The 12011-nt window shown below is 38.7% G+C and overlaps 1 protein-coding gene and 1 long non-coding RNA gene across 7 annotated transcripts in view; one reads left to right on the top strand and one right to left on the bottom strand.

The window, feature by feature from the left end:
• Positions 1 to 26: 26 nt before the first annotated feature.
• RBM39 (RNA binding motif protein 39) overlaps positions 27 to 12011 on the bottom strand; it is a 32247-nt gene continuing 20262 nt past the window's right edge. For all 6 annotated transcript variants that reach the window (XM_081010379.1, XM_081010380.1, XM_081010381.1 and 3 more), the window contains 10 exons: positions 10503 to 10655; positions 9459 to 9596; positions 8693 to 8758; positions 7492 to 7696; positions 6761 to 6838; positions 5562 to 5594; positions 3864 to 3939; positions 3644 to 3749; positions 2246 to 2324; positions 27 to 1019 (listed from right to left, as the gene is read on the bottom strand). In XM_081010379.1, coding sequence (XP_080866505.1) covers positions 919 to 1019; positions 2246 to 2324; positions 3644 to 3749; positions 3864 to 3939; positions 5562 to 5594; positions 6761 to 6838; positions 7492 to 7696; positions 8693 to 8758; positions 9459 to 9596; positions 10503 to 10655 — 1035 coding nt within the window. In that variant the 3' untranslated portion in view covers positions 27 to 918. The remainder of the gene's footprint in view (positions 1020 to 2245; positions 2325 to 3643; positions 3750 to 3863; positions 3940 to 5561; positions 5595 to 6760; positions 6839 to 7491; positions 7697 to 8692; positions 8759 to 9458; positions 9597 to 10502; positions 10656 to 12011) is intronic.
• LOC308479638 lies at positions 3946 to 5555 on the top strand. The gene is made up of 3 exons (XR_013987768.1): positions 3946 to 4312; positions 4351 to 4662; positions 4904 to 5555. It is a non-coding gene; the product is annotated as an uncharacterized lncRNA (long non-coding RNA).

The following is a 12011-nucleotide window of genomic DNA, read 5'->3' as shown; positions in this document are numbered from 1 at the left end:
CTAATTTGAGTTCTCAAAAATAATGCTTTTGGAGGCCTTTAGGAGAATTTTATTGAGTGGTTCTTACAAAGATCATTGCAATATGAAAGTCATTTGTTGATAGAAATATCAAGCTGTTTTGTCAAACACATTGAAGTAACCCAAAAATATATTTCAGAGCTCACAGAGCTTAAAAAAGAGCAGATTATATGCAACCAGACAAAATATATTCCTGCATTTCCTACTTCAACTTTCAAACTTAGGTACATTCCCTGCAATCAATGGAACTTTAATCTGGAAATGCAGAGATAGCTTTGTTTGGAATTCTAAACACACCTTACACCTTATTTACAAGAAACTTTTACAGAGACAATCAAAAGTTACCATCTAGAAATAAAATCTTCTATAATCCTCCAAATTTTGCCAACTGGTCAACATTAAGTGAGCAGAACAGCTGGCCAAAGAAATCACTCAGTAGCCTCTCAAATTTTTGATCCATACAAAACACACTAAATATGTCCAGTTAAATCTGATATTAACCTTTAGCAGAGCATCTACATTTAGGTGAATGTAAAATGTAATACCTGCATTAAAAGAAAAGGCTTGTGAAACATTAAAATTTATGTCCTGTCCACCTTTTACAGAAAAATCTTTTCTATAAGCTACATCTGTTCCTACAGATCACTTTAGCCAAATGTTCTAAATGTACAAGAATTACAAGGCAGAACAAGTAGTCAGCTTTGTATACAGTGGGAATGCTAATCAAGAGAATGAACACACAGCATTCCTGCTTACTCTATTTTTTGTTTTTCGTTTAAAAGTAACAGGAAATGTACACAAAAGGACTTTACAGCCTTTCCTTTTGTCTTCTTCTAATTAAAAAGGTAACTCAAGTCTTCCTTCAAAAATAGCTATGTACAAAACTGACTAAATCCATCTTCATCGCCGAGCAGGAACCAAGAGCTGGGTTGCATTCATAGAATCAGGGAAAAGGTTGTGGTATGTTGGAAGTGGTACGTACGCTGCTGTGATCATTTTACCTAAAAGAAACAAGAGAGGGAAAAACTGCTTTAAATTCTTGCTTACTTTTTAAACAAGAATGAACAAAATGAGAAAGGTGCAATGCCTATGAAGTTCATTACAAGACCTCCAAGGACTATTTTAGTAAACTTCTATCCTCACAATGCATCTGCAATGCTCAGGGAGGTTTTCAACAACAAAAAGAAGAAAAAACCATAAAAATCATCTGTCCAACAAAAGCAATACTTTCCAGAATTAGAACTTGTTAATCAGTCCAATGAAAAAAATATTAAGGTTACAGTAAGTTAACAGTAAAATATCACTGAGTAAGGCAGGGGTTTTCAACCAGTGTGCCGTGGCACCCGGGGGGGCCTTGAATGATGGTCAGGTGCTGCAGGGAAAGGTGCCTCCTTACACTGCCTTACAGGGGCCTGGGAAGCACCCCCTGGTCAGCCCCAGAGAAACCGGGGAGCTTGTAGTCGGGTCTGCTGCAACTAACAGCTGTGCAAGCCTTTTGAGAGGCAGAGACGCAAGAAGGCATCAGAAGGGGGAGGGAAAGAAAGACGGACAGGGGCCAGTGTTGCCCGTGGCACCCCTGACCATCATTCAAGGCACCCCAGGGTGACACAGCACACTGGTTGAAAACCACTGCTGTAACGTACACAAGTCTGTCTGGCAAAGAAGGATGGGGCATCAAAGGCTACACTAAACTTAAATGGAACTGTTGATACTCTTGTAATATAATTGTTGGGAAAGTATCCTGGGTAAGGGATGGCAAACTGAAAACAGGTGGAAGGGTTATATATCTCACCCAGCAATTGCCCAAGTGGGAAGAAATAACCTTCTTCCCAAAAACATCAATCCCATCTGAGTTCAACTGCAAATCATCAATCTAGACAATTAAAAGTATTAGAACTTATTTAAGCAGCCCAAATCAGCATGTGTTCTAAGGCCACTGGCTTACTAGCTCTGAAGATAAATTTGCAAGAAGTATGGTAGAGATGCTGTCGTTCTCAGTGGAAGCCTGCAAACTGATACCACTTCCCCCAAGTACTTGTGATTACCTAGTTTTATAGGTGGTGTTCTAAGAAACAACTCCCCTAACTATTTATTTCTCAAAGTCCCAGCTGCTTATCTATACCTATTACCTGTTAGACAGCAACAAGGCAAATATTACCTGAGGGTAATAGGACGGTATATAAATTCTAATTCTAATAATAGTAATAAACAACTTCAGTTCACATACCTGCAAACCACCTTCCATGTAATGCATTGACAGCTGCAATTGCTGCAGCTATTGAAGGGCATTTGACATACACATTACCCTGAAATACAAACAACATTTACTGCATTTAACAGAACCGTTCACTTGCAGATCAACAGAAATCAAAAATTCAAGTTGCTGGAACAAAACTACAGATTAAATGTGAATAAATATTTTAATCCATCAAATGAATTTAATATACTTATATCCTGCCTTTACTCCACAAAGTTAATTCAAGGCAGCTTATGCTAAAGTACATCATGCAAGTAATAAAAAGAAAAAAAGAAAAAAGAAAAGCAATTTGTTCTGAATGTTTAACCTGATACAAAGGTCTGATGGTAGCATTTTGTACCAACTGAAGTTTCCAAAAGCTTTTAAAGGGCAGTGCCACAAAAGGCATGAGGTAACGAAGGCTTGAAAGACTGTGGCATGGTCCAGTTTCATCAGGAATGGTTGTATCTGGCATATCAGTCAAAGGTGAGCACATAGCCACCTGTGCATCTGAAAGCAGAACTAGATTAAGGAGCACTCCTACATGATTTTGTAGGGCAGAGATGGGGAATCTGTGGTATTTCAGTTGTTTCTGGACTACAATTCCCATCATCTCTGACCACTAGCCATGTTGGCTGAGGTAGGTTGGGAGTTCAACAACATCTGGAGTACTACAGGTTCCCCATCAAAGTTTTAGGTGCATGCAAATCTCATTTAGGTTTCAAAGTGTCATCTTTTTTCCTTTAACTGAGATGGTCTATGGCAGCGCTTTCCAAACTGTGTCATGACATGTTAGTGTGTCAGCTGTGGTGTGGTGTGTCACATGAACACTCCTCACGCTCCTCCCAGGGTTGGAAAGGGGTTAGTCTAACCTCCGGTTTGCTAGTAAAACTGAATTACTGTGTCCATGCAGTACTTACTGAACCTATATTCTTTGCAGCCAGTGATTCAGGATTCATAAGCATGTATTTTAACCTTGCAATGATGTAAACAGTAATTGAATCAATGTCTGTACAGTGGTACCTCGGGTTACATATGCTTCAGGTTACATACGCTTCAGGTTACAGACTCCGCTAACCCAGAAATAGTACCTCGGGTTAAGAACTTTGCTTCAGGATGAGAACAGAAATCGTGCTCTGGACCTCTGGAACGAATTAAGTACAAAATCTGAGGTACCACTGTATAGACATTTTGTTCACTGACAACTGAGTAACAGAGTTTTCTGGCATCACACAGAGAATACTTTAGTCTGGTCTGTTTGTAGAACATAAAATGCTCCCCAAGTACTTGACCATACTGTTAGTAGTACAGTGGTGTATAGCCACATCTTGTAGAAGTATAGGAACAGATAGAAGTTACCACCTTTGGGTACTGATTTAATCAACATACCTGAGCTGAATTTTTGTCTACATAAATATGGACAACGCCTCCATGTTTGTTACACTCCTCAATCACATCATCCTTAATTTCTGTATCCCAGCCAGCATCTTCTTCACTGAAGAGTAAGACAATACACAAATTAATTAATTATTCTTCATATGTATACTGAAAATGGAGAAATAAAACAGATTTTACAAAGAGAGAGAGAGAGAGAGAGAGATTAACTTACGTTTGAGGATTAAACATATTGGAGAGCTGGAAGCACTGTGTTGCAAGTGGTTGTACAGAAGCAGCTGCAGCCAACACTGGAGAGGAAAGTGTAGAGTAAGTTTCTCCTTATTTTAAGAAGCACAAAATTCAGGGTGGGATACACCTAAAAGCCCTGTCAGCAGAAGCCCTGTGCGTAACAGACTTTCTTTATTTCTTTCCCTCCCCCGCAATTGGCTGTGAGAGGCATGCCAGCGGAGGCAGATTGGTCCCCCTGGCAAGCTGATACACTTGCACAGGCAGAATATTTGTAATATCACAATGCCGAATTCCACCCTCAGATTACAACTAAGACTTTAAAAGTATCAGGGCAAACTCTATTGAAAATTTATCATAATACGACGTTACAAAATAGAAAAACAAGGTTTACAAAATATGATTCTGTTGCAAGAATACAGTTCCTAATAAGCAGTCTTTTACATTCAAATTTTTAAAAACTGGAGTTCTAGTTCAAAGGCTTTAATATGGGCAAGGAGGTCAATAGATATATTTTGCATTCAATTTGTTGAGCACTGTGCTAACAAGTAAACTGACTGCATTATGTCCCTGTCAAGAAGCACCAAGTAACTTGAACAGCGATCTGAATTCACGGGTTGTAATAAACTAAGTCCTACTTAGAGCAGAGGTGCCAAAGTTAATGAACCTAATTTTAACATGCCTTATTAACTTCAATAGGCCTACTCCCATCCCCATTTCTGAGGACAAGATACTGTCTGAAACATATAGGGAGGAATTCAACATTGTGCTAAGCAGATTGCTCTGTTGGAATTTCTGATGCAATGATCTCTCTTTTTCTCCCCCTGTGCACTGTTTCCAGGGTGTTCCCTGCCCCTCAACCAATTTAGGAGAAGGTTAAGTTCTTGCAAAGGCTTCCATTGGCAGGGCTTGTTATTTGAATATTGCACATACATTTTGCTTTACTAAAGTCATAAATAATGCCCGCGGGGGGGGGGTGTCAAAGGGGCTCCAATAAAACAACATATGGCTCCTTTAACTAGGGAGACTGTCAACTGTTTATTGCTTCCTTCATCTTGCACCAGACAAATAAGTTTGCATAAATATCCTTAGATCAAAAGAGCCTATGCTTTACAAAATTAAGATCCAACTCAGAAATGGCCCTGGAGCAAGTAGAGTACAACTGAGTGGACTGCCTGAGAACAATAAGACTACACCCAAAATCCCAATAGTGTATGTATAGGTTTTTGAGTGTCAGCACGTCCACACCAGAATTGGTGAAAAATGATATTCTTTTAGAAGAGGAACTGGAAAATAGAAATAAACCTTTTCTATCTGACCGAGTGCTTTATTATTTACTTTAACAAAAGACAACAGCTCAAATGTCATCTTCATACTGGATCCACTAATATGACCTTATCTTAACTAGGTGAGCATACATTTCTCCTTGCTACCAAGTTCTGTAGCCAAGTATGATAGGCTGAATGCAGTGGAAGTTTTCTCCTGTGTCCAAGGCTTGGACAGGGAAAGAAACAGGATAAATTCATGCTGTATCTTTTCTTATCCAAACTGTTCGGAACTGTCTAAAGCTTCTGAGAGTTCCTCTCGCAAGTAGTAAGGAGCACTTGTCCTTGCTCTCAGGCAGGTGGAATTGTAAATGCCTGTCTTTCTAGCAATACACAACTCTATTCAAAATCAGTCTCACCTTCACTCTGCTGTGAAAGTCGTGTCTGTAAATCTAAAGAAAAATATTGCAGAGAACATTTCAATATAATATTTGGAATGCAAATTTCTCTCACACACCCCTTAATGCTCTAAAGAGTACCAACCATTCCTCTAAGAAAATTTGTCACTGTGTATTGCATAAGCTATCAGACAAGAAGCAATAAAAGAAAGAGGTCATATGAAAATTTCACAAGCAATTCAAGACTGGTTATGCGAAATGTGTCCTGTATATCCTGCCTATTCTGGACACGATTATATGTACTCTCTCTGAAAGAACAGGTTCATAATTCAGGGGTTCTCTGTCACTTTAGGCTCAGGTAGACTCAGTGACTAGGAGTGCCTTTTACAAGTTATGGTTATCAACTATGGCTGTTCTTGGACAGGGATAGCCTAGTAGCCTCAAAACTCATTACTACAATGTGCTCTATGTGGGGCTATAATTGGGCAGGGTATGTAAGTATGTATAAATATATTATTATTATTATTATTATTATTATTATTATTACTACTACTACTACTACTACTATCATCATCTTCATCAGTCTAGAAGCTCCAGCAGGTGCTAAATCCTGTGGCTAGAATGCTAGTAGGGACAGATTATCATCAGCACATAAATCTGGCACTTCAAAGCTCACACTGGCTGTCCATGTTACTAGGCCAAGTTCAAGGTTCTTGTATAATTTACAAAGCCCTTAACATTCTGAGCCCAGGATACCTTATATCCCTGCTTGATCTCTGAAATCTTCAGAGTAATCTGTTTTAGTGGTCTCCCATGGCTCAGATACGCAGTTCATATCCCCCTGGAGCTGCACATTCAGTACTGTGGGCCTGATTCTGTAGAACTCCCTCACAACTGATATTATACAGGGCCCTCTGATAGTTGAACTTCAGGTGCCTGAAAACCTTTCTATTTCAGCAGGCATTTAAATACATTCTGTTTTTATGATTAATTTTATTTCCTGCATAAAATTTTATTCACTGTTACTTTTGTAATCTGTTTGTACCCCGCTTAGCAATTTCTGTGACTAAGTGGTATATAATTGAAATAAATTAAATAAAGTGATACAGAAAATTGCTGTGGTTGTGCAAATCAGCTAACATATCATAATCAACAGGTGAGTAAGTTATCTTCCTTAAGAATAATTTCCAGAATACAGTATTTAGAAAAAACAATTTTACCTGCTACAGCGCTAAATGCTAATGATCCACTCATCTGCAGAGCTTGCTGTGCAGCTGGAGGAATTTGCAAGCCAGTACCTGGAATAGAAAGCCATTAATCTATTTTGTGCTAGAGGCTCTACATTTAACTAGGATACTAAAATTATGAAAAATTGTTTTGTGCTACAAGTACAAACCAGAATGAGCCCAATCAAAGTTACTAGCTTTACAGTTATCCCTTCCCACTTCCACAAGGTTTGGGAAGACTTCTGCTGTGTTTAATTTCCAGACAGCACAGTTTAATAACAAACTCTGATTAGTTAAAGCCAGTGTCATTACCCATGGTTTAAAGTTTACTAACTTTGAAGCTTACAAGTTTATTTTAAACCTTGATTCTGATTAGCACCTCATGACAAGCTAGGATTCACAAAACTCAAAGAAAATGCAGCAGGCATTTATTTCCCAGCTGCACAGAAGGAGGAAAGAGAAATAGGAAGTGCAGCTTTAGGTTTGTTCACCTCATGCCCATAGTACTAAATCATGGTTTCAGCACTGTATGCAAACCAGCTTAAAGTCTTGGGAATCAATGTAGCCAAACTAGAAGGTCTACAACATGGAGATGACTATGTCCCACTTAGCTAGAAAAACTTGGCAGTGAGCTTTCCTTTAGACTGAAATCATATAGTAGTATGCTAAAAAAATACGTTAGAAGAAAATACCATATGTACTTTGCTTTTTACAAATGTACTTACCCTCAGCAAGTCTTGCCATCAACTGAAGACGGCCAGTTGTTCCCAAGTCAATTCCAGTCCTTTCCAGTTCATCACTGTCCAAAAACGAGCTAGCACTGGATGCATCTGTACGTTCAGTTACATGACCTACTTTCATTGGCCTGCCAGCTAGTTCAAACCCATTTAGTTGTTCCAAGGCCTTTTTAGCACACTCAGAGTCTGAAAACTAAACAAATTAATCTATGGTCATTTAAAATACAGTTGTTAGCAGACTTTTATTTCAGCATTTATTTATTTTTAAAAAACTGAAACTATTAAGTTTCAGTCATCAAGCTAATACTAGAACCCTTCAAATAACTGGTTTAGTGTGACAGAAGCCACAATGTATTTGATTTTTTGCTATAAAACCGATAGGTACAGACATTTACATGGGAGCCCAAATTAATTACCAGGCAATGCAAACCATGGCATACTTCCACTGGGTTTAAGGGGTTGTAGAGTTTGTCAACTTGATGTTTGCATTTAGTAATTTTATGTAACTTGAGAAGTTGCACACTTGTCTATGGACAATTTTGCCTTCATCCTTTCATTTTCAATTTGCTTTTATCAACACAGCAACATACAGTCGTACCTTGGAAGTCGAACGAAATCCGTTCCGGAAGTCCGTTCAACTTCCAAAACGTTCAGAAACCAAAGCTGCAGAAGCCCCGTTGGGCATTCAGGTTTCAAAGAATATTTGCAAACCGGAATACTCACTTCCGGGTTTGCAGCATTTGGGAGCCAAAACGTCCAAGCACCAAGGCATTCAGGACCCATGATATGACTGTACTCTACTGAATGCTATTATCTGGTAGTGAAGCAGCCATCTTCATTTAGCACACTCCAACTTGAAGTCCAGTACAATAGCAGTGGTTGCTCAGGTTTAATAAAAACTGGAATGATTCTACCATTGTGAACATGCCCAAAACTTGGGGCTTAGTACCTAACTTTCATAATTATTCATGTTTATGACTTAAAATATTTTATCTTCAACTTCTTTCAGGGCACATTATAAAAGGTGTGGTACATATTGTAATTTTACACATGTAAACTAAAACTAAGTTAAGCATCACAAGTCTAAAAAAATCAGAACATCTTAAAATCTAAGAATTTTTACTTGGAAACAATATATTCAATTGACATCAGTAGAACCTGTTTGCCACAATAAACTTTACAAACTTACAGTAATAAATCCATATCCTTTGGAACGTCCAGTTTCACTGTCCATCATCAGCTGAATGCTTTCAATCTGCAAAGACCAGTACTAATTAGTATATAAGACCTACTGTCATCAATTTTTTATTTTATAGAACAGGATGTAGAAGAAAACAAAGTCTGTTTGTCCAGGACCATAATGCAAATTGGAATATGCACAGAATGTTCTAATAGCTCCCCTGGATGTTTGAAATCCTCAAGATTTGGATCGTGAAATCCTAAAGAATAGATGTGTCACACATAATACTAAATCGTACTTTGGTGCTATGCCTAAGTGCTCCATTCTCAGACCATCAACTGCAGTTACAACCAAACATTCCAATTGTGATATTGCCTGAAAACTGGGACTGTAAACTGGAGGGTGTGAGGAGGAAAGGGAGCACAAGATGTGATCCCATGGTGCAATACCACGGTTTGATGTTATCAACAGTGTTGTTGAAAGCACAAACCAGAATAATATTGCAGTTAGACAGATGAAATATTATTTTAATTTTTACAATCTGCTATGAAAGCAGTCTACGCAACTTGGCATCCACTACTATAGAAGTGCAACTGTAAGTTACTCAATCAAGAATGGTCTTTAGGATCAAATGAATTCATGTAGTTTTTATTTCTACTTGAACTAACATTTTTTAAAATCAGAGAAAGGAAGTTAGCCAATTAAACCTTTCAGGAATTCATAATTCTGTCACTACTACTAGGTGCAGTTGTCCCCAATGAACTAAAAAACTTACCCGCCCAAAAGGTTCAAAGATTCCACGAAGCATATCTTCAGTTATATTGAAGTGTAATGATCCCACATACAGTCTCATGGGGCCTGCAGTTCCTTTTTGTAGGTTATTAGCCATTGCTGCTGCTCTGTTTTTCTCTGCCTAGAAAAGTTATCCCAAATAGAAACAATACACATTACTAAATAAAGTTTAACAGTTAACTGTCCTACATTTAACTGAGGAATGCTTCAGACTGTATTCAAAACTGGGTGGGTGTGGGAGGGAGAGGGAGAGAAGTACACTACAGAGTAGGTCAAGTTCAAAAATTGTATTCTTACATTAGGCAAAAAAACAAAGCATGCATATTAGCAGAAGCCCACCAACTCACTGTATGTTTAGTGCACTCAAAAATAAATACTAAAAAAAAAAAGGGGGGGGCTTCCAATTATTCAAGATTAGGAGTTTGCTGTAATCACCAGTATTTTTAGTGCCAAACAAGTTTTAACTAAGCATTCACCATCTTAAAAATAAAACTGTTGATAAATTAGAAGTGATTTCCACCTTTTGGTCTACTATCAAGTACTGTTTATCGTAAGTAACTAGGCACAAGCATTAAGAAATATACTATTATTATTAACAATAATATTCAAGTAGATGGCATTTAAATTTGCAAATAGGCATGCTAGTTTATTCTAATAAACTTTTTTATCTGCCATCTCTGTCTCTTAGCTGTTATCAATCATTGTTTGGTCAAACTACATTTGAAAAGTCCCCTAATCTTCAACAGCACTTTGAGGTATGGCACAGGTTGACAAACTCAAACAACTGAAGTAAAAAAATATACTGGACATATTCAAGCGCCTTGTATAACCCTAAGTGACACTTCAGATCTATCCAGAGTTGAGAATGGAATGTAAGGACTCGATCACAAGTGACTCATAGAATTGTAGAGTTGCAAGGGACCCGGAGGGTCATGTACTCCACCCCCTGCAATGCAAGAATAAAGTGCACATGAAGTAAGATTTACTGATCATAACGGAGCTAGAGCAGAAATTAGTATCAACTTACTTGAGATGCTTGTACAATAATTGGTACCCCCAAAACTCGTTGTCCTGTTAATCCAATTGCCAAAGGTACTGAACTAACGTCAACAAATTCCACATAAGCAATTCCCTTGGAACGTCTGGAGTTTCTGTCTGAAATCATGCGTACATCACGGACCTAGAAAGATGGGAACAGTTAAAACTTGTTTTACCTATTTGAAAAGTTTAATCTGCATTTCCTACAGAGTGCCTTCAAATTAAAAATTATGTTTGAAACAAAATTGAATCATTTTTCAATCCTCTCTCATGCCTGCAGATAAACTTGTGAAAACATACAAGCAGTGCCATTTTTCAGTATTCAAGGAATGGTGCTTCAGTGCCCTAACAGGTACCCTACTGTCCCTCAAAGACTTTCAATTGTTCCTTCAAATAATTAGCCAAGTATTTTCCAAATTTTGCTATAATCTTACCATCTTATTTTGAAAGCAAGACACAAAACAAGGACATACTGAGGAAGCCAGCTTGCCTTCATTCCTGACACCCGCTCTGCACTGCGCTCGGGGGGGCGTGTTAGAGCACCGGGGGGGGGGGTGAGGGGGACACGGTGCCCTGAGGGAGGGCTGGTGTCTATGTGGGGGGGGGGTGTTCCCGCAAGGTACTAACTTAGGGATGGGGCATGACTGGACTTGAAACGAAAAGATGCAGAAGGAGAAAGACTGAGGTGGAGGGAAAGAGTGAGGATGCCGTGGGGGGGGGGGGGAGGCAGGGAAGGAGAATCGCAGAGCAAGGAAGAAGCAACTCAGAAGAGTTAACAGAGAGAGAGAGAGAGAGAGAGAGAGAGAGAGAGAGAGAGAGAGAGAGAGAAAAGCTGGCTTCTCAGATCTGTGCAAACTAAAATAAAAATATAGTTTGACTTTTCTCACTTGCTTAGTTACTTGTTCATCTAGTAACTATTTGGATCTATCATGATGATATCCAAACATAACTACTGTATCTGTGAAATAAAGATCCCTTTATCACTCACTCTATCTTAAACAACTTTGGAGGGTAGTAGATCGCCGCCAGTTTTTGATACTTGTTGGTAGATTGCAACCTACTTGAGGTTGGACATGCCTGTTCTAGACAATCTTATGTAGTAACAACTGTGAAACTTTCAGAGTCAAAAGTGTCAGCATCTTACACCATCAGAAAAGCAAGCAAATTATGGATGGATCCTGAGATTCTGTTTTTGCCAAATTCCCTCTCCCCACACCCCTGAAAGTCTACTCCAGAGGGGAAGAGAAGGAAATCCACAAAACTGCCTTTCCCCCTGACGTTAGATGGAGGCTGCACAGAATGGCACCTTAGGATCCAATCACATTTTTTTGCCAACACGCGCAAGTTACTTACTTTCTCCTGTTTCCAAAGTGTTGCAAAAATAATGGAACAGGACAATCCTACTGTAACTTGGTTTTGTGTATGTCAGACATGTCCAATCAGTCAACCGCAATCGACCAATAGATCACAGGAGTGATCCTAGTCGATCGTGGGATTA

The sequence above is a fragment of the Podarcis pityusensis genome (assembly GCF_964106645.2).
Source record: "Podarcis pityusensis genome assembly, chromosome: 6".
Taxonomy (NCBI): domain Eukaryota; kingdom Metazoa; phylum Chordata; class Lepidosauria; order Squamata; family Lacertidae; genus Podarcis; species Podarcis pityusensis.
This window is presented reverse-complemented; position numbering and strand designations above follow the sequence as displayed.